Source organism: Berghia stephanieae, chromosome 13 (assembly GCF_034508935.2).
Source record: "Berghia stephanieae isolate SIO BIC M18660-M18661 chromosome 13, UCSD_Bste_1.3, whole genome shotgun sequence".
In the NCBI taxonomy this organism is placed as follows: domain Eukaryota; kingdom Metazoa; phylum Mollusca; class Gastropoda; order Nudibranchia; family Aeolidiidae; genus Berghia; species Berghia stephanieae.
In genome coordinates, this window is record NC_088372.1 from 25,501,005 (window position 1) to 25,523,504 (window position 22,500).

Genomic DNA, 22,500 nt, shown 5'->3' on the forward strand with positions numbered 1-22,500 from the left:
TATCGAAAAACGACTTGTCAATCTCTAAGACAGACGGATACTATTCCACCAGCAAAGGAGTCTGGCATGAGAGAGAGAGAGACAGAGATTAGGTGTACATATATTTTGCAAAAGTCTTCATTCTCGATCTGATCAAACTACAACGACATCACGTCTATAAAATTGTCAGTGGTTGGTCAATACATTTTCAAGCTGCGTTAAGAGTAACTGTGACTAGTGGATTTGAACACTGACGTAAGGCACTTAAAACACATTAACACCAGTCACAGATCGTGAATGATCAAGTACCTAGCTTTGGTGTGACAGATACTTTTAATGTACTCAAACAAACAAAAAAGGACAGGTAGCAGACAACTTGTACCCTTTGCAATGGGAATTTGTTAAATATGGTCTGGCAATGTAACAAGTGAATCATTGTGAAACGCATTGATCGTTGTGAATTAGTTGAAATGCGTGGTATAAATGCTCATATTTATTTACCTTGCACTTGTCTAAGCTTCGATTAAATGTCTGGGGTTTTTTTCACTGTCCATTTCATTTAGGCGATGACCGCTGTTCCAAGATGTGCAGAGAAATGATTTCATAAAGATCAATATCACTAGATGACGTTGCCACATCGTGTGATGATGGCCCTCATGAAGCTTTTTAATGGACTTAGGATAATGGGATGTCAGTTGTGTTATCGCAAGACAAGTTTTCTGTCATATCATACCATACCATGGTTTTTTAGTTCTATAATCTTAGGGTACTGAATTGATTCTTTTTAATTTACATATTCTATCTTTATTTCTCCACAGAGAGGATCATGTACAGAAACATTTAAAGAATGTGTACAGCTGCCTATCTATTGGAATGCTTACAGCAGCTGCGGGTGCTTATCTTCATACCATCACAGGTCTTGGACAGGTAACAAATCTATAATCAAAAGCCAATTACATTTGAATATAATATATGTGAGGTCCATCTATCTGAGCGTTTCTTTTGCTTATGTGCCCATGTTGATATCATTGTGTGTGAATGCCTATATAAAAACTTAATTGTTGTTTTCATCAATGGAGTGATCATGATTCCAACTTTATCACTCAACCGATCAACGCTGCCAAAATGTGTTTGAGTGTAGATTGTTATTTGTGATGTTTCTCTTTAGTTCTTCAAATCAAGGTTAATCCCAATTTCTGTAGCGTTAAAGAGACAGATACAAATGTTTCCTATCATTTGGATAAGAAGATAGTATTTTGTTGCAAAGTACTTTCCACTAGATTTAACAGACACAGCAATTCAGTCACAGCGGGCTTACAGAGGGGTCAGAAAAAATCCTCAACTGCATATAATAAAATAATAAATAAATAAAATTCCCTTCATTCATCCCATAGGGGAAATTTTTCTCTAGGGTCTATTCCAAGGGAAGACTGGAATAACCCAGGCGTCAGCCACAAATTTGAACTAGGGTGAAGTGACTTGCTCAAGGTCACACAGCACAGCAGCGGGTGATCGAACTCGGTACCGTTCGGGTACAAAGCAAAGACCATACTGCTGAGCCACTCTGCCCCTATGGGAAGAAAATAAACAAGCCTTTTGATTATTATGAGGTGAACGTTCCACCAACTGAGCTGTTTGAACCCTGGAGTCTTTTTGTTTCATTTATATTGTGTTGATAAGTAACGATTGACTAGCACTTAATGTTTGGCATGTCTGAAATGTCAACGAATGGCCACGGAAAATAAATTAGGTTGGAGTCTTGTTTCACTGTTTCTGTCTCATGTCATCTGGAATTAATTGTCTTGTGTTGCATAGTTCCATTCCATTGTTATTGGGTTACTTAATTTCTGCTGAGTCACCAACTTCTAGAGAAGTTGAAATGGTAAATTATGTAAAATATTCCATTTTTTGCAGAAACATACGAGCTAGCCTTTTTTTTTTTCTTTCTTTTCTTGTCCTCTCTTTTTATTTTTTTTTACAATGTGCGACTATGTGCTCTTGTGGTATGACACTCGCTTTCGGATCCGATGGTCCTGGGTTCGAGCCTCGCTTGGCACATAGTTGAGTCCTTGAAATAGACTTTACTCACATTTTCTCACCTTACCCAGATGTAAAATGAGTACTGAGTACCTAGCCGTTAACAGCGTTGTTTATTTTGGAAATAATTGTAATGTCGCATAACAGGTGTCATGTCTCGTTCTACATGTTACGTATTTCTGTTGGTCATGGACCCCTTATAAAGCACTTTGAGCACATTTAGGGGATGTTGCGCTATATAAAAGTTTAATTTTTTAAAAGCTCCAAAAAAATGTGGAAGAGATTCAGTATCATCTGTTGGGAAAATTGGGTTATTTTTCTTTTTTGTTCGTTATTTTTTAAATTTTTGTTTTGTTTTCCTTCAAATTGTTTTTCCAATGTGGGTTCCAATTGACTTCTACATTTGTCTGTTTTATTATTTTCTTGTTTATTTTTAAATAAAGCAATTGATCATTATTATTTGATATTAATATTATTTTGTCCTTACCAACATTTCTATTTTTAGTGGTACCTTCTGACATCCTTGGTGTCCCTTGGTTTGATGATGTGGCTTTACTCTACTCGCCACTCCAAAGAGGAAATGAACAAGAGGATTGCTATCTTTGGTGCATTCACGTTCACATCTGGTACAATTTAAATATCCTTTCCTATGGCTGGGTGGGGTTCCTGGCCTCCCATAGTGGGCAGGGTGGCACTTACTGTGTCTTCTATCCCCTTATATCCGTTTTCCAATTTGCATTCTGTCTTTGTCTTAGAATGAGGTTGCTTAGTTTTGTCTTGATCCTGGCTGAGAGGGAAACAGTCAAATGTATAGTTAGTTTTGGGAGATGATATTTTTTTCCTTGTAAATCATCTCTCTGTTATGTACTGTATTATGTTTTCTTTATATTATATATGATTTGTAAAACATTTGAGTATGTTCTTCTTAGTGGGGACCTGTGCTTGTGTCTGGATGATACTTTTAGTGATCTCAAACTAAGTACACTGATAGTGAGCTCTTGGAATCTACATCTGTTCTCCATTTGAACCAATTCCCCTTTGTCTGCCTTATTCTTGGATGCTTTAATTTTAATTCTAGAACTTTTTACTATCCCATTTTCTTCCTTTTAACTGGCGCTGATATGACCTTAATGTGTTGCAAGCACCGTAAAACCCTTATAAACAAACAAACAAAACCTTTCCTATGGCATATTTCCAATGAGTGGTTTGGCATTGAAATGTACCTTCATGGTTTGAGCTCTCCTTTAAGCACTTTAATTTTTTTCCCAGGCACGATCAATTACCCCAAATTTTGCTCATTCAGACAGCACGGATTACTTCTGTTGATATCCGGGGGTTTGTTTGATGAATGGCCTCTATTCCTTCATGGATTGCAGAGACAAACGCATTGTTCAAAGAATGCAAGGGCATAGTTTTTTTAAATTTTTGTTTTCAAAATTCATATTCAGTCATTGGAAGGCCAGAACCACATCAAGTGGGAGGTTTGAACCAATTTCAATTTACTCCAAGCAGTCCAATTAGACTTTTTTCATCCATGAAATACAAATTTACAGATATCATTTACTCTAGTTTTGATCAGATTTTATTTTTTGTTCAATTTTGGCTGAGTTTGGATTTTTTCTTCCAGATTCTGACTTTTTTATCAACAATTTGTCGGAAAGTTGAAAAACATATTGCTCGTTTTATTCAAACTGAGTTATGCTGCATCGATTCTAAAGCTTTATAGAAATGTAATTCATTAATGAGGTATGAAATGAAGCATTTGGGGTTGACACAAATTTAAAAAAGATTATATTCATATTCCCCCCCCCCCCCCCCCAAAGATATACAGATACTGATACTTTTTTTTTTCTTTGTTGTCTGTGGCATTTCTGTATAAATAAAAGATAAGAAAAATTTAGGCTTTGGTTTTGAAGAGGAGTCCCACTCTTCTAGACAACTGGAGAAAAATCAATAGAGCTGTATATATTCAGCCTTAAGATCCAACTGGGTCATAAGGCAGCTTCTTTCTGGTTATAGCAAAGTGACAAAATAGGGGGCAGGCACCGGTGTTAGATAAAGATCTGGAAAAGTGTATGAAACTACAAATTTTGAGGTTCGATCCCCAGTTGAGATGGGATGGGGTTTTTTTCTTGTACCTTTTTTTTTTTTTTTGCTTTATTTGGCACTATTTCATACACACTTTTTCCAATCTTTCTGGTAAGAAAATGGGATGGCAAACATTTCAACAGTCCTTCTAAATGTCTATAAAATATCTTCAACAGGAATCTCCTTGGGACCACTGCTTCAGATGGCCATCCGTATTGAGCCAAGGTAAGAGAAATCCCTTTAAAGAAGGGCGTAGGTTTTAATATCTTTTTATGCAATGTGTATGTCATGTCATCTTTGAAATTTATTTTTTTTGAATAGATCTTTGACGTCTCTCCGAAATAGAATTAAAGATATTAAGTATTATTGTCATAATTATCATCATTGCCATCTTCATGGATTCTATTTTTTTAAATATTGTAATGAAAATACATTTCATTTCTTTAGTGCATAACCATGTCGAGGTCATGGTCTATATGTTTCATAGACTAAATGTAAACAAAAGTTCCAAAATTAACAGAGTATATAGATAAAACACAGACCCACTCTGTGGCTTGAAGGAAAATAAATTTACATAGATACTCAAATACACGTCACACATTGAATGAGACTTAGATATATGTATTTGGAAAAATGTAATATTTTTACTTTTTCCAATTTTGGCTGATACTTAAGTAATTGTCACTTACTCTCCAGATTCAGTCTGATCTTTTTGGATGACCTAAAGATTAAGTCTTTAGTATCCTTGGACCAATTCTTTTTTGTTTGTCTAAATATGAAAACATTGACCTTTTCCCATCTTCCCACATTTCTGAACAGCATCATATCCACTGCTCTGGCTGGCACAGCTATTGTCTTCGTAAGTTTCACCATGGCTGCCCTCCTGAGCCGTAACAGATCATTCCTCTACATGGGCGGTATGTCTTAGTGTTGGTTTTGTCATTGGTGGTGGTGGTAAAATTGGAGTTAGAGGATTTGATGTATGATGGAAGTTTGAAAAGTTGAGGTGTTATGACAAAGCAGGTAGAAAAACAGTGGGGGAAAAAAATCTATCCCATAGAATGAGCTGTTTTCGTGTTTCTTGTCTGGCACTGTAGTACTCACATTTTCAGATTTCTATATATTGGATGTTTAGTATTGACGGATTGCTGAGCTAAAAAAATGATAAAAATGGTGACGGTGGTGGTATGGAACATATTGTATCAAACTAGAATTCATTGGCAGATAGTTTCAATTTATATCATAGGCTGACATTTGACATTTTCAAAATACAACTGAGGAAAAAACAATGATGTTGTATCTATGCAGTCTCTAGATCTGGAAGTTTTAGTTGCCTTACAAATTGACCTTGGAAAGAATTATCTTATTACACCAGTCGTGTCAACTTTTGGTACAAAACTATAATTGTGTGTCTGAAAATATTGACTGATCGCGTCTATATCACCTACGTAATAATTTGAATTTGAGAGATGCATACTTAAATTTTTCCCCCTTTATTTTTTTAATTTGTTGAATTTTATTATTAGCTCTTGTTATTTTAAAACGGGGCTTTGTAGTGTTAGGGTATGACATTTGGTTCCTTACATTCAAGTCCCTGGGTCAAGTCCTGCTCTGGGTGGTGCAAAGTTTACTCCTTGCAAAAGGCCCTATACTCACATTCTCTTAACACACTCGGGTGTAAAATTAGTACCTGGCCGATAACAGCGTTGTCTGTCTGAAAAAATAAATTGATTAATTTCATTTTACTGGCCCCCGTGTGGTGTCCGGGGTCCCTCAACTGAGAGGGTCAAGAATAGCCCAACGCCAAGCCAGCGTGTCGTAAAAGGCGACTAATGGTGTGTGATTCCCCCATCTTTGAGTCACCTGGTCCTCCAGGTTGGGGGTTGGCAAAGGGTTAACACCCCTTTCCGTTAAACTCAAACCGTTACAGAAACACAGACAGACAAACTAAATCCTTTTTTTAGCTTGGGCGACCGAAGAGTTTCTGGAATTACAGAATTTATGAAGGACAACAGACAAAGCCGAAAGGACTCTGCTGACCCGATGACGTCTTCGCCAAACAAGCAGCTTCGAATCGCGTCGTGGAACGTTCGCACCATGTATGAAGCAGGAAAAAGCTCTCAAGTTGTGACTGAGATGAGAAGATACAGGCTGCATATACTTGGAGTAAGCGAAACCCACTGGATACAATCCGGACAGAAACACCTCAAGTCTGGGAGAAGATTTTATATTCAGGGAGAGGGACGGGATTCATACACAGGGAGTAGGAATAATTCTAAGCAAGTTTGCCCAGAAGTCACTGAGAGGATGGGAACAATGCGGAGAAAGGATCATCATGGCGTCCTTTACAACACGGAGTAAGAAGATCAACATGAACATTGTACAGATCTATGCCCCAACAAATGATGCAATAGATGAGGACAAAGATACATTTTATGGTCTGCTACAACAAGTCATTGACAAGTTGCCAAGGAAAGACATCAACATATTGATGGGAGATGCTAATGCAAAAGTGGGACAGGATAACGTAGGCTATGAAGGTATCATGGGACGTCATGGCATGGGAGAAATGAATGATAATGGAGAGAGATTTGCAAATTTCTGTGCATTCAACAGTTTGGTGATTGGAGGATCAGTGTTCCCCCATAAGAGGATCCATAAAGCAACTTGGGTCTCACCAGATGGTGTGACAGAGAATCAGATTGATCATTTTTGTATCTCTCGTAGATTCAGACGTTCATTGGAAGATGTGACAGTACGGAGAGGGGCAGATGTTGGATCAGACCACCACCTGCTATTGGCAAAGCTTAAGCTTCGACTAAGAAAACACGGGGCCAGATCACATACAAGAAGAAAATTCGAGGTGAATGCACTTGATGGGGAAAAGAATGAGGAATTCAAACTACAATTGAGTAATAGATTCCAACCTCTTACTGAGCTCGAGGAGGACATAGATGTAGAGTCACATTGGGCAAAGGTCAAGGAAGTCTACATAACAACTTGCCACGAGGTATTGGGGGTAAAGAAATCGGAACATAAAGAATGGATAAGTCCAACCACCTTGGACCTTATTGAAAAGAGGAGAACAAGGAAGGAACAAGTGAATGCAAGCCGAACAAGGGCTTCAAGACTGGATGCACAAGAGCAGTATCGAGCCATAGCTAAGGAAGTCAAAAGATCTGTGAAGAAAGACAAGGAAGCATTCATGAACAGACTTGCAGAGAAAGCAGAAGCAGCAGCGACTGGAGGACACATGAGGATCCTTTATCAAACTACCAAGACACTTGCTGGAAAATATGGGAAACCAGAGGTACCAGTCAAAGACAAAGATGGGAAAACTATTTTTGGAAAAGAGGCTCAATCTGAACGATGGAGGGAACATTTCAACTGCCTTCTGAACAGACCACCACCAGACAACCAGCCAGAAATTTTGCCTGCAAGGAATGAGCTACCAATTAGCTGTGATCCACCATCGATAGCAGAGATTGTGGGTGCCATTAACAAGATGAAAAGGGGGAAAGCTGCTGGACCAGACCAGATTCCACCGGAGGCTCTAAAAGTTGATGCGAAAAGAAATGCTGAGGCCCTGCACCCACTATTTGAGAGAATCTGGAATGACGGGATATTCCCAAAGGATTGGAAGGAAGGACATCTTATCAAGCTTCCAAAGAAAGGGGACCTCAGTAATTGTAATAATTATCGAGGCATCACTCTTCTTTCTATCCCAGGAAAGGTTTTCAACCGTATTATTTTAGAGAGAATTAAGAATGCAACAGATGCTAAACTGCGGGACGAACAGGCAGGTTTTCGGAAAAACCGTTCAACCACCGACCAGATTGCCTCTCTGCGAGTCATAGTAGAACAGTCTATAGAATGGAACTCTCCTCTTATTGTCAACTTTCTGGATTACGAGAAGGCTTTCGACAGTATTGACAGAGCAACATTGTGGAAAATTCTGGCACATTATGGACTCCTGAAAAGATAGTAAACCTCATTAAGGAAATGTATGAAGGATCAAGTTGCAGGGTTGTACATGAAGATCAGCTTACTGACAGCTTTGAAATTAAGACTGGTGTCAAGCAGGGATGCTTGCTCTCACCATTCCTGTTCATCCTTGCCATTGATTGGCTAATGAAGGAAACCTCCAAAGGGAGAAGAAATGGGATACAGTGGACCCCCTGGACACAGTTGGATGATCTGGATTTTGCAGATGATCTGGCTCTTCTGTCCCACACCCAGGACCAGATGCAAGCAAAAACCACAATTATAAACAGCCTCTCGGAATCAATTGGTCTAAGAATTCACCCTGCAAAGTCAAAGGTCTTGAGGATAGGTACGCGTCAAAGGGAGCAGATCAAAGTAAAAGATCAGGAACTCGAAGATATAGACACTTTCTGCTATCTCGGAAGTATAATTGACAAGGATGGAGGCACGGAAGCAGAGGTGAAAGCACGAATAGGAAAGGCACAGGCTGCATTCACATCTTTGAACAGAGTTTGGAGAACTAAAGATATCTCCCTTCAACTAAAGCTAAGACTTTTCAACTCAAACGTGAAGTCTGTCCTACTGTATGGATGTGAAACTTGGAACGCATCACAGGCATGTATAAGGAGGGTACAGATTTTCGTAAACAGGTGCATGCGTAAGCTACTCAGAATAAAATGGATGGATAGAATAAAAAATGAAGAAGTATGGAAAAGAACACAGCAGAAACCAGTGGGAGAGGATATAGGAAGAAGACGGTGGAGGTGGATTGGACACACGCTTAGAAAGAATGACTCAACTATAACAAAGAAAGTATTGGACTGGAACCCTCAGGGCAGAAGATCAAGGGGAAGGCCACGAGGAACATGGAGAAGAATTAAAGAAGCTGATATACAGAGAAGTGGTAAGACCTGGAATGAGATAAAAAAGTTGGCTCAGGATAGAGAAGGATGGAAACTGTTTGTCTGTGGCCTATACCCTGACCCAGGGTGAAAAAGGCAATGATGATGATGATTTTACTGGCGTCAAGTCTCATCCTAAATGTTTACAGTGGTTGTTGGCTGGGTGTCCCTTGTAAAGTACTTTGAGCACATTTAGTGGAAATGGCTCTATTTTAAACAATGCTGATGGTTTTCCCTGGATCCGCAAAAATCCGCGCTTTTGGAGTCAGAGGAGGAATTGCCTCCTTTATAAAAAAAACATTTCCCCAATGATATGTACTTGCAGTGACAGACTTGATGGGTGGTGGAACAAATAGGTGCAGTTTCCTATTTTCCAGAACTAAGCTAGAGTATCAATGATAGTTTATCATCTAAATTGCTCTAAAAGTGGGAGTTGGTGCAGTAAAAATGAGGCCTAAAGGCAATCGTTCACAATTTTCCTCCTTTTTTCACTTTTTGTCACCATCAGCACTTTAAAGCTCATATTTTAACAAATGAATTGTGTTGTAATTTACTTTGTACCTGGCACTCCTCAGGTTTCCTTATGACTGGTCTTGGATGGTTGACTCTTGCTGGATTTCTCAACATCTTTTTTGGATCTAAACTCATCTTTGATGTAAGTGGGACTTCAAATAATACACACACGTAACATTTATCAATTTAAATTTTATATTTACTGTGTTGGTGAAAACGCAATTTTGAAATATTAATAGGTTCTCACTTAAATCAGGAATGACTGATCTTAAAGGCAGTTGAAGTTAAAAAATTATAATAATCATGTTTAATCTATGTGACATGCTCTGCGCTTGAAGAGGAAGTTGAACTAGAGATGTTTTAATATCTATCCGGAGGGTTAAAAAGGAAGTAGGATTTCTTATTTTAGACAAAATTGAATTTCCAAATAATAAATGGATGTAGAATTGGAAAATGATATTTTGACAAATATAATTCTAAATGTATTCTTTTGGAGATTTGATGATTATGATGATGGTAGGTATTTTGTTGGGGGAGAACTTATTTTCTATTATTCATTGCTGGTTTTCTTATACACTAGAGTCGGCTTTCAATCCAATATTTGTTTCACTGAATAGAAAATGGCGAAATGTTGATAATTTTTCTCTAAACCAATTTTGTATTACATTGTTGATGCGGGTGGTTGGATGGGAGCATCACCCTTGAATCATATACCTATGATGTTCGCATGGGTGTACGATCCGATAGTGATGTCGTTTCTTCTTCTCTTTACTAGCCTATCCTGCTTCTTTGGTTTGTGATTGTATTTTTGACAGGGGATATTTTTTTTTCTGTAAATCTTCTGCCTGTTTGTTCTTGGTTATTTATAATTTAGCTTATGATATCTTTAGGTTATGATTTTGATTTACATTTGTACTATTTTTGTTAGTGTTAGATTGCTTGTTTTTTTTGTTTCAGCGGTCTCTCATATAACTTCAATTGTGTTGGAAGAGACATAAAGCAACAAACAAACAAAATATGACATTGATCAGGCATAGATACTGGACTGGATTTCACCTCTTTCATTGACATCCAGGACTGAGCTTCTTCATTGCTGATGACTGGAGTTTCTTTTCACGATTACCAAAATGTTGTTAACTGATCACATCGCTTCACACATTAGCTTTGTACCAGTAACATCTCAAATAAAGACACAATTATCAAGGAGATGTCACAAAACTACATTTCATGATGAATCTTTTTTAGGTTTTTTTAAAAACAAGATTACTGAGATTTCCTGATTACAGAATATAAGGTTATTGAGTCACGACCTTTTACAGTTTTCTATGCTGTTTATGTATTCAGCTCTTTTGTCTTTTGCAGGTGTACATCTATGGCATCCTTGGCATTTTTTCAGCCTTTGTCCTGTATGATACCCAGCTGATTGTCGAGAAACGCAGATTGGGAGATGACGATTTTATTTGGTAAGATTTCCAGCCGGATCATATTTTTCTGAGTTTTTTTTTCCTGCTTACTAAATCATTGATAGCTGGCCTGTCTGCTGCGTGGTCAGAATACTCTGGGTTATTATTGCAAACTAACCAACCAGTTTGATTTCTCATATTTTAATACTCTTCGATGTCCAAAATATGATATGGGAATGCTGACTAAAATATGCTGAATGCAGAAAGTCAGGATCTGTAACAAAATTTAGAAAAATAATAAAATGGATGAATTAAAGTTTGTTATGGATATAGTCTCCACCTGAGGACTAAAAGAGATGTTTGCCAAAGGAATTACATGGTTCTCCTCCACCAGCTCGACAAGTCTCCATCAATTCAGTGAAAATAAAGTGTGGAATAAGGATAGTTGCAGATGTTGAAAATATGACTTTTTTAGGGGGAAAATTTATAATTGTCCAAAATGCTCTGGAGTATATTTTTTTTATTATAGAGCAATATCCACTAAACATTATCAAAGCATTTTACAAGGGGTTCCTAGCCAACAGTGACATTTTATGTGTAGGACAAGACATGACGCCTATTACGCGATATTACAATTTTTTCAAACAGAGAGAATGCTGTTAACGGTCAGGTACTCATTTTACACCTGAGTATTGTGAGAGAATGTGAGTAATTAGCCTTTTCCAAGGACTCAACTATGCGGGACATGAACCCAGGACGTTCTGATCTGAAGGCGTGTGTCCTCCCACAAGACTACATAGCCGCATGTTCCTTGTGACCCATCTGGTCACTGATCATGCTTAACATAGCTTGACTTTTGTGACAAGGCGAGTCTCACCGTACTGCTGAGCCACGAGCTACACCAAACTTATTTGTAGCCATTTTTTTTTTTTTGTCTCTCCCAGGCACAGTGTTGATTTGTTCCTGGACGCCATCCAGATCTTCAGAGCTTTACTCGTCATTCTCAGCAAGAAAGTAAGTCCCCCATTACTTTTAGATGATTTACCAAAAATTTGTCTTATTACAGTGCAACCCCTGGATAACGGCATTGCCTGGGACCAGGAAATTATGTCGTTATCCAGGGGTGTTGTTATTTCAGGGTTTTCAAGATGGCGGAAAAAGGGAGTGCAATGCATGGACCAGTGCCTGAGAGAAGACATGTCCTAACGACGTTAGAATGTGTATTTCTCCTGTTGACAAAGGACATACCAGTTACGCATTCACTCTCCAATGTATATTGTCATTGTTTTGATCGTAAACAGTGCTCCAACGCTATTTAACAAGACTAGGAATAAATCAAGAAAATCAAGTGCCAAAATGATATCGCACAAGAACACAGATGCTCACATCTACTTTTAATACGTATTAATTGAAGTCCATGCGATGCTGATGATGAGTTTTACATATCAAAATTTTTATTTAAGTGCTCCATAATTTACAAGCACTTAAAATTGTTAGATTTACATCTTACGGTATTAAAAAAAAACAAAAACAAGGTATTACCCGCAATAATATCAAATTTGGACTGAAGTTTAGAAAAATAATAATTGATTTTGTAAATGAAAACAATAAAGTGAAAGAGGTTGGCATTGTTTTCCTGGCTACTCCAACATGTTTTATAATATAAGACCATAAATATCCATAATTGCACCCATTGGACACATCATTGCCTGATATCAGTTTACCTCCACTGACCTCAGACAGGTAGTTAACAGGGAAGATTAATGGACCCTTGAGAGTTCCATTCACTGATAATCTTCTGTTGCTGTGGTTCCATATGAACTGGTGCTGAATTCATGCAGTGTAGTAATCGTGCGCTCTGATTGGTCGGTAACAAAGCGATCTCATTGGGGGGGGTTATTGTTTAAGAGTATGACATGGCGATGGTTGGGTATCAAGCATCGGTTTTAACTGCAGTTTGTTGCTATAAGGATGTCGCTAAACAGGGGTTTTACTGAAATGTATCTCGCTCTTTGGGGGTTTCTATTAATAATAATATATACTTTATTTATCCAAAAAAATGGAAATTTGTTTACAGACGTGGCATGCATGAAAATGTGTAAACACAAAGTTGAGAATGTATGGCGACAATGTATACATATATATTATATGCAAATGCACAAAAATGTAAAAATATACAACCAAGAACCAATAGCAACACTTTATATATTTATTTGATAAATTGAGATAGGCCATACCTCTGGCCTTTAGTCCGAACTTGTGTGTGTGTATATTTAAAAGATAGTATTTAATTTAAATCACAGTTGCACATTAAAAATTCGAACACCATGTGGCAAAAATGAATTAAGGCGACGTGCTGTCTTTGTTTTTATAGATATAAGGCGACGGCTCCTCATGGAGAACTTAATATATTTGTGAAGGGGGTGATCGCCATCCTTCATAACTTTTTCCATTTTACTTAGACAAAATCTCTAAAGTTACTAATAGCATATAGCAAAAAATTCGAGACCAGAGGTCAATGTCGCTATCCACGGGTTGTCGTTATCCAGAGGTTGCACTGTATTTTAATTCTAAATTAACTTTTAGAAGTGTGATTCATCCTGACATAATACTAATACCGTTTCGAGGTGCTGGGTCGCATATTTGAATCTGAAAAATTAACCACTAGTTAATTTTAGATAATAAGTGTCATATTTCCATAGATCTTAAGCGGGTGGTTGGATGGGAGCATCACCCTTGAATCATATACGTATGATGTTCGCATGGGTGTACGATCCGATAGTGATGTCGTTTCTTCTTCTCTTTACTAGCCTATCCTGCTTCTTTGGTTTGTGATTGTATTTTTGACAGGGGATATTTTTTTTCTGTAAATCTTCTGCCTGTTTGTTCTTGGTTATTTATAATTTAGCTTATGATATCTTTAGGTTATGATTTTGATTTACATTTGTACTATTTTTGTTAGTGTTAGATTGCTTGTTTTTTGTTTCAGCGGTCTCTCATATAACCTCAATTGTGTTGGAAGAGACCTAAAGCAACAAACAAACAAACAAACAAAAAAAATAGATCTTAAAATTAACTTTTAACAATTTTGTCTATTCTTGTCTTGGCTAAGAAAGATGACCTTTTGAAATAGTCTCATACTGGTATACAGATTTTTATTCTGACCCGATTTTACAAAAAAATTTTAATTCTCTTGCAGATTTTGATTTGTTAACTGTAGTCTTCCCATTTGTCTTACCTTTTCTTGGGTGCTTTAATTGTATTTCTAGAATGTTTTACTATCCCATTTTCTTCCATTTTACTGGTGCTGCAAGCACTTAAAAACAAATCAAACATCGGGGAATTTTAAATAAATGTTTACTCATCATTTTTATTCTCTATAAAAGAACTGCAAATAATTTTATCTTTGCTTCTGAAGTTAAATGCTTATCATTGTCATCAATGTGAATAGCAATGGTTCTATAACTGTTCTCTGGGGCACCCCTTTTATATTATCTGAACCGTTTTTACTATTACTCTTTAGGTCCGATTTGAAAGGATAGCTCTATTCATTGTACCTTTCGTGAAACAGCATACTTTTTAACATTGATCATATGTCCTTTATGGTCTACTTTGTCAAAAACGTTAGATAAATCTCGAAGTATTGAGTCAATTTGGCCTGTGAAATTAAAGAATTGTTCAAGTCAAAAACTGCTGAGATTCACATCTCATTTTTTGCCTAAATATATGCTGGATGGTGTTGTCCCTGAATAGAAAAATCTATCGAACAGCATAATTAATTATTTGTCTTTAGAGACATTTAGAGCGGTGTTGTCGTTTATTTGCATTGTGCATCTAAACACAATGCTGCATTGAATTGGAATGAAAATTTTGTAGCATTCTAAATTATCCTTTTCGTTACTGTGTATTATATGCTTTAGTAGTTTGCAATTTGTACAAGAACCTTTATTCAAACCCACAATTCAAGATACAGAGGTAATGCTAGAGGACAGCTAATGAGATCTCTGATGTTTTCATTTAAACACCATAATATATATATTTTTTTTTTTCACAGGAGGATGACAGGAGAAGGAGGAAAGACTAAAATGATGTTGTGAACATCTCATCCAGGGCAGATCGTAAAAAAAAAAAGAAGTGATTTTTCAAGGATATGGATTATTAATATTATAATGTGCTGCTATTATCATCTTATACTATCTAATGTCTTGCTACTGGATTTTATAGTGTTGTTATCTTTTCAGATTTGCAGCAGTCAGGGTCGGTATTCACGAGATTTTTTTATTTATTTTTTTTAATCGGCAAGTGCTTGTCCAAGATGTTGTTATTGTCGTTCTCAAAACAAAAATGAAAAGCATGAGAATAAAGTTTAAAATTCTAAAATTCCTGTTTGAAATAAAATGTAAATTAGACTTAACCCACAAACACCTACGAATTTTGATTTCCATCAAGGAAGGACAGTCTTCAGATTTATATTTTGGGAGGGGGGAATGTGAGGAGTGCCATTTTAATTGAAAGATTTTTAAAAATAATTTTTTTTTCAAGTTCTGACAAGAAATTACAATAACAATCAAAGTAACCCTGGATTTATTATGAGGATTTTTTTTGTTGGTATATTATGATATATGTCTTCTTTTTTTTTTTTCCTGTTACATAATGGTCATCAAGAATTTAAATTTATTTCTTATAAAAGGACCCTTTTAAAATGATTTGATAATTTATTTACTTCTTATATTTTAGTTATCTTCGTTGTTTTTTTTTATAATTTTTTTTTTCTTCCATTAATTCGGATATCTTTTAACCCATTGCCCATTATCAACCCACCCTTGAATCAGGTCAGACGCTATTACTTAGTGCCTCTCATTTTACTTCCTGTAGCGGTCGTAAAATAAACTGGAGAGTATTAGTTTTTTGTATTAAATTCCTGGATGAATTCCTTTTCATTGAATATAAATTTCGTCTCAGAATTCTCTACGATCGCAAGTTTAGAATAGTTCAAACTGAAATATTTCTTGGTCAAAATGTGTTCAACTTTCTGACTGACTTTTTTCGTGACCAGCTTGATGATGATAGTAATAGTAATATTGATATAAATTATGGAGAATTTTATGAAAGTTTATTCATTTTCCTTCCTTTTTCTATGGGTAGTTATCTCATAAATAAACACGTAACACATAATTTATACAGAGTTGTGCCCTTTGGTGCAAGGAAATAAGGTAGGAATCTGTAACACCATCCAAGGGGCAATGGGTTAAATCATGTTAATGTTAATGTTGTATCTCAAGTTATCGTGATATTTAAAAAAAAATATTTCTTTCTAAATGCTCCTTGTCATTGTTTTTAACATTTATTTATTTGTATTTATCTTTTCGTTAAATAAAAGCTGTAATCAGCCTAAGCTATCATTCTGTATAAGCCTGCAAGTCATGCTAATGATAATTGAAGCTATCTTGATCCCAACATTTTGACTTCAGAAACATTTGAAGCTTCTCATGAAGGACTGAATAACAATAATAAAATGGAATAAAAGGTCCAATTTAGAGCGGATGGTTTGGGTTTCCCCTCTATCACAAAAGCATGATTAATGAGACACTAAAGATGAATGAACGGTGGAAAAGATGGCATTTTCCAGGGGAATAAACCTTACCAAGGCCATCCATTCATCTCTTATTTGTCCTTAGTGTCTCATTCATCGTCGTTTTCATGAAAATGAGTAAACCTGAAACATCTGTCTTCGAATATTAAATTCTGATTGGATGGCAGTCGTTTACGAGTTGAGATGAAGACTTGTGCAAGCATATCTCTTCTATTTCTATCCGTACCTTCTTTTAGGAAGTATAAAACCTCAAAATTGTCATTCGAATGTAATTTGAAGACTTGGAACCTTGTTGATCTCTCTAATGTAATAAAAAGAATAAAATGTTTTTTTAGACGAGTCAAATGAAGTATATTTTTTCCCCCCATGAAAAGAAACTAAAGTGAAGCTTGCTTTTTTGCCCTATGATTTTTTCCCCCTTTAATCTTTTTTTTTTTTTAAATATAGAGTGTAAGTGTAAGCTATTATGATACTTATTTATTTTCTTCTCCATTTTATTGATATAATTGGCGTCAAATTTAGTAAGGTTGTGTTGAACTATTGTTTGATGTTGCAAATTTAATTGTTGTCCCTGCCACATTGCAATCTATTTTCAGAAATCTCTCCCTGATGCTCTATAGGGAAATTGGGTAATTTATAATACAAACAAATTATAAGAAAATTTTCCCGGTATTAACTGAAATTATGTGTCTTGTTTGCACACCACATTATCGACATCTTTTAATTATTTTTTTACCTTTAACTTTAACTATTTCCTATTAATTTAATTGTAGGAAATTATTGTCAGTCACACAATTTAGCTTTTTTAAAAAAAAAAGACATATGTCTTATTCTTATTTTTGTTCGCTTTCTCCTACCCCCTCCCACCCACAGATCTATAATTAGTTATGGAAGATGGGATCAAATTTATGAATTGTGCAGCCTTTTATGCAATGAATCAGAATCAGTCATCACATTTGTATTTTCGTCCAATCTTCTTGCACTGGTATCAAACGTATGTGGTCAAGATTTATTTGATTTATCATTAATATTTTATTATTATTATTTGATGGTATTATAATTTCTTTCTTAAACTATCTAATCACGGATACAGATTTTATATTCATTCCCCCCCCCCCCCCGCCTTTTTTTTTTCCTTCTCAAAACATTTCTGATTTTGTCACCTTTTTCTTTTTTTTGTTCTGATGCTAATGTATGTATTCAATAAAATATCAGATGGTTGTAGTGGAGTGTACTTATTGTTTTAATTTATTTGTCCACCAAGCAAATTGGATTTGGGGCTGCAGAAATGGCCTATTGCTCCCATTGTCTGTTGTCCCTTTCAGAGAGGCCTTCTGACTTTGTCCTGAAGTAAGGTGATGGTTTGCCCAGTCCCTGAATTAGGACCTTTCTCTAAGGGAAATAACTCAACATCCGATGCAGTGAAAGTCTGATTCATCGAGGGATTCGGGAATCCCTGTTTTTTGGCTAATATTTTGTTAGTAAATGAAAACGCATTCAACAAGAATCTTAGCTCATAAAGTTGCATTCAACAAGGTCATTTCTGCCTGTAAAATGCTACCTCCCAAGTGACGCTCTTAATTCACATTCCTTCATTTGTTTTGCTCTCCTTAATCACAAAGCTATTTTTTATTTTTTTTTTGTTGATTATAAAAAACAAATGTGATTATTCACAGTTACTCGATGCTATTCCTATCTACCATTATACGTAAATTTCTTCTGAGTTTGTATGCAAAGCGAATGTAGTGACCTGTAAATTGTAGGTACAGGAAGGTGAAAATGAAAACAACGCCGCAAAGTTAGTTGGCAAGCATTTACGCTTAATAGCCAATATTCTCAACACAAACTTGTAATGTAGAAACGATTGAGACATTGAGGAAGCTCCAGTATTTGGGGTGAATTTTTAATTCCGAAAAGTGAATGGAGCAGGCACTTATGTTGATAATAACAAGAAATGAAGTGAGTAGGAAAGTGCCAGAAGACAACAGAATAAAAACTTTGCGGCAGCGATGGGGTTTCGAACCCGCAACCTTACTGGTACAACTCCTTCTGGTCTTGAAGCGACTTTTTTTTTGGGGTTGTGGATAACTCATACAGTAGAGTCACAATCTCCACGGCTAGACGGAGTTGATTGTATCATGTTTTGTCTTTTCTTTTGTTTATTTTAATTTTTATTCACAATTCATCATGGCAAAGATTTAAATAAAAGCACTCTATTTGTCCTGGAGGAGGAGGATGGTGTTGGGGAGAGTCCATCTTATTTTGTTGAAAAGAATTCTTATTGAGCTGTGCTCGCGATGTGAAACAATGGTCTGTAGCTGTGCTCGCGATGTGAAACAATGGTCTGTAGCTGTGCTCGCGATGTGAAACAATGGTCTGTAGCTGTGCTCGCGATGTGGAACAATGGTCTGTAGCTGTGCTCGCGATTTGAAACAATGATCTGTTGCAAAGCTCCTGGAATTGAGTTTGACATGTGAGATTAATTGATTCAAGCTTTGCAACAGCTATGAGTACGAGGAAGAAGGCATTTTGGTCACCACTTCCACTTCATCATCTTCACTCTGGGTCGCTTATTTTGCACAATTTTACTGTCTGTTAATTCACCGATCCGTAAAAGGGAGTGGATAACAAAAATTATCCAGAATCAGATAAGGTCTAATAATGAAGCTTGCCTGAAGCTGAAGTTACCATGCTTGAGTCCGCAATGCGCTTAATGACGGTGTGCTTATAGTTAAGACGGCATGGTCTGTACTCATTTTACACCCGAGTGCGGTGAGAGAAAGAGTAAAGAGCCTTTTCCAAGGACTCGACTTAGCACACATTTAAGTCATATCAGTGCCTGTAAACAGGAAGAAAATAGGAGAGTTAAATTCTACAATTACCATCAAAGCCGCAAGACAAAGGAGAATTTGTTCAAATAGAAAGTCGATTCCAAGCACAGGTCCCGACTAAAAGGAACACCAGATATTATATCGTCGACGTCCGACTCTAGCCGTGTAAGTGCAGGAACTACACTTTCGAGAAAAGTGAAAAAAACTTTATTACCGCTCCTTTCGCATGGATATGAGGTCAACACTGCCTACAAGTGTTTAAGAATGCATTTCTGATAACACACAATTGCCTGTTTTAAAAAGTTGATGACATTTAAAGAAATATTGCGCATACACGAATAGCGCCGACAAATCCGTCAGCTATTGCACGGATAGGGCCGTGTTCGTTTAGCGCCCGACCGTTTCTCTGCAAGGTGGCGTTACATAAACACGGATAGGGCATTGCACGCATAGCGCCTGTCAGAAACTGTTATCACTGTGCACAGCAAAGGTACTTGGACGGTTCTCATCGTACCGTTTTTGTTATTTCTATAACAATATGCTACAAGTTACTCATGGAAGAAAAATCATAATTTACTCATTTTTCTCATAGTCAATATCTGTGATTGTACCAAAGCGTTGAATGCAAATACTGACAAAAATAGGTTGTTCGGCACATAATAAATACATAGCATTTATATAGCGCTGATCTACAGTTGACACCATGCTCTAAGCGCTTAATTGCCTCGCATCTGGAAATTGTAAGAGTGGGTGGGCGTGCTCTTTACTTCCTTTAAGAGCAAGACTTTTTTACTTTTATATTAAAAATGTACAGTATTTATACATTCGTTCATGAATATGCATGATTAGGCGCTACATCTTGCAAATATCAAAACTAAATAAAGAATATATTGAGCGCACAAATTGCGATAAAAGGATAAAAGAATGTACATACGAGTAATGTATTATTAATAAAGTCATACACCCATAAATGATTAAGATATCGACCGTTTTGGTCATTCACTCTCTTTTAGGGACCATGTCTGTCTTACGACTAGAACTGGATAGTATGCAATCAACTCTTTCGTATTGCCATGGCGCATACATTTGGATTGTGGTTTGTTTTGTTTTGTTTTTAAGGGTTTTACGGCGATTGCAACACATTTAGGTTATATCAGCGCCTGTAAAAAGGAAGATAATGGAATAGTAAAAAGTTCTAAAATTACAATTAAAGTACCAAAGAGATAGTTATAGTAAGACAAAGAGGAATGGGGACAAATAGAGATCAGACGTAGATTACCATCAATATACTTAGTTTGAGATCACCTATAAGTCTCATCCGGACACAAGCACAAAATCCAACAAAGAGGAACACACTCAAATGCTTACATTATTATGGTAGTTACAGAATACTCAAGCCATTTATAACACTTTTGGAGGGGTTTATTTTACAAGATTAACCAACAATTTTTGGTCAGTTAGAAACACAATTTGCAAATTTGATTCAATAATTCCTAGGCCTTAATATTGATACAAATTAAAATAAATATACAACAATATCAATAATGCATAAAAATGTTATAACGATGATAGCATTTCTTTTGTGTCAATAATTCACCAATAGGGTGCACTATAACACATGGCATATTACATCATAATATCTACTAATACATGTAAGGGAGAGACTGCCCCTCCCCTTTACACACACACACACACACAGTTTCTGGTTTAAAAAATCATCTGATTTCACACGAAATGCAAAATTAACTCAAAATTAGTCATGGGGCAATGCATCAAAGAATGGGTGTAAGTCGCGTGGTATTACAGCCTTCAGTTCCTGAAGGTGCCTCCACTTTGTTCCTTTGATAATTTTTGGGCCTGTAAACAGCGGGTTAGGTTCTTTAATTATTTGAGTGCTGTTTCCCCGTACAGAGAACTCTTCCCATTCTTCGTTCTAGAGCAGCTTGTAGCTAATTTTGCCATCAGATGTGTACTTTAAACATCTGATGTCGACCACTTGGGGGTCGCCTTTCTTTTTTCCTGGCCGGATGCTTTTTAGTCCACAAATGTCATCAAAATTACGGAAAAAGGTGTTATCAACATACTGCACTTGATACGGACCAGGATCCTGTCTTGCTGCTTCGATGTACCTGGTGTAGTCTGCTGGACAGAAAATTTTTTGATTTTTTATTTTCTCTTCAATTTTTTGGTGCACGCTGTCCACCTCCATTTGGGTGTGTCCCTTTTCCAAGTATTTATGGAGAATTGTGATGTCCATTGTTTGCGCTGTGTACGTCAGCGCTTTAGCCAATGTTGTATTTCTATTTTGATAGGGGCATCCATCAGAATAAATAATGAAGGTCTTGCATGGCGGTGTCACATTTTGTCTGATGTAATCTGTGATACAAGAGGCAAATTCATTTGCCGTCAGACCACCTTGCCCTTCATGCCACAGATAACATCTTACATCCCTTGACCTCTCATCATAAATGGTGAAGTTATGCACGCAGAGCGTTGTGCGATAATACAAGGCCGAGGCTTGGAGTGCTGGCGCCAACAGAACAGCTTGGAGATCCATTGTTACCATGACTATATCTCCATTTGATGCTTTGGCCATCTCTTTATCAGATTCTTTTGCCGCTCGACCCTCATCTTTTTTAAGCACGTGGAGATCATATGTGGCGTCATCAATGTTTCCCTCCTCGTGACCAACACATATGTCGCACTGGTCCTTTCTTGGCTTAAAAATGTCGTAATTGCCAAGAGACATTTCATCGTATACCAGTTACCTTGAAGCTGGTTGGAGGTTGTGTTCAATGCACCATTTCTTGTATTCTCGATGGATGTCGCTTTTCTTGTTGAAGGATCTCACGAAGTATTTTTTAGTTGAGCTTTTGCGGCAGTAGTGAGATGGCATGTTGTCTAAGGATGCCAGGAATTCTTGAATTTTTACTCTGCCTGGGGACTCTCGGGGTTCCCTTGCGGATCCAGAGCTGCCTTCGCCAAGAATCTGGGCCCGAACATAATGCTGTGTAAGCCTCGTGGTGTTTAAAAACATGGTTTTACAGACTGGGACCACGTGTGCGCCAATGTTCAGGTGATACCTCAGGGTATTCTGTCGACTAGTTCCTGTCTGCTCACTTCGGGGCCTCGTGACATCATCTCTATTTACAAGGTTCTTTACGAATGTC

The 22,500-nt window shown here is 36.9% G+C and overlaps 2 protein-coding genes across 3 annotated transcripts in view; one reads left to right on the forward strand and one right to left on the reverse strand.

The window, feature by feature from the left end:
* The window catches only part of LOC144958804 (putative Bax inhibitor 1), an 18,957-nt gene extending 1,234 nt beyond the window's left edge, over positions 1 to 17,723 (forward strand). The window contains exons 2-9 of the mRNA XM_078891015.1: positions 798 to 906; positions 2,522 to 2,642; positions 4,281 to 4,329; positions 4,924 to 5,021; positions 9,566 to 9,645; positions 10,866 to 10,966; positions 11,851 to 11,920; positions 14,961 to 17,723. Coding sequence (XP_078747141.1) covers positions 798 to 906; positions 2,522 to 2,642; positions 4,281 to 4,329; positions 4,924 to 5,021; positions 9,566 to 9,645; positions 10,866 to 10,966; positions 11,851 to 11,920; positions 14,961 to 14,990 — 658 coding nt within the window. The 3' untranslated portion in view covers positions 14,991 to 17,723. The remainder of the gene's footprint in view (positions 1 to 797; positions 907 to 2,521; positions 2,643 to 4,280; positions 4,330 to 4,923; positions 5,022 to 9,565; positions 9,646 to 10,865; positions 10,967 to 11,850; positions 11,921 to 14,960) is intronic.
* A 4,371-nt stretch (positions 17,724 to 22,094) lies between these two features.
* The window catches only part of LOC144958618 (uncharacterized), a 2,510-nt gene continuing 2,104 nt past the window's right edge, over positions 22,095 to 22,500 (reverse strand). For both annotated transcript variants that reach the window (XM_078890710.1, XM_078890709.1), the window contains one exon: positions 22,095 to 22,500. This exon is cut by the window's right edge and continues 950 nt beyond it. In XM_078890710.1, the coding sequence (XP_078746836.1) occupies positions 22,095 to 22,500 (406 nt within the window).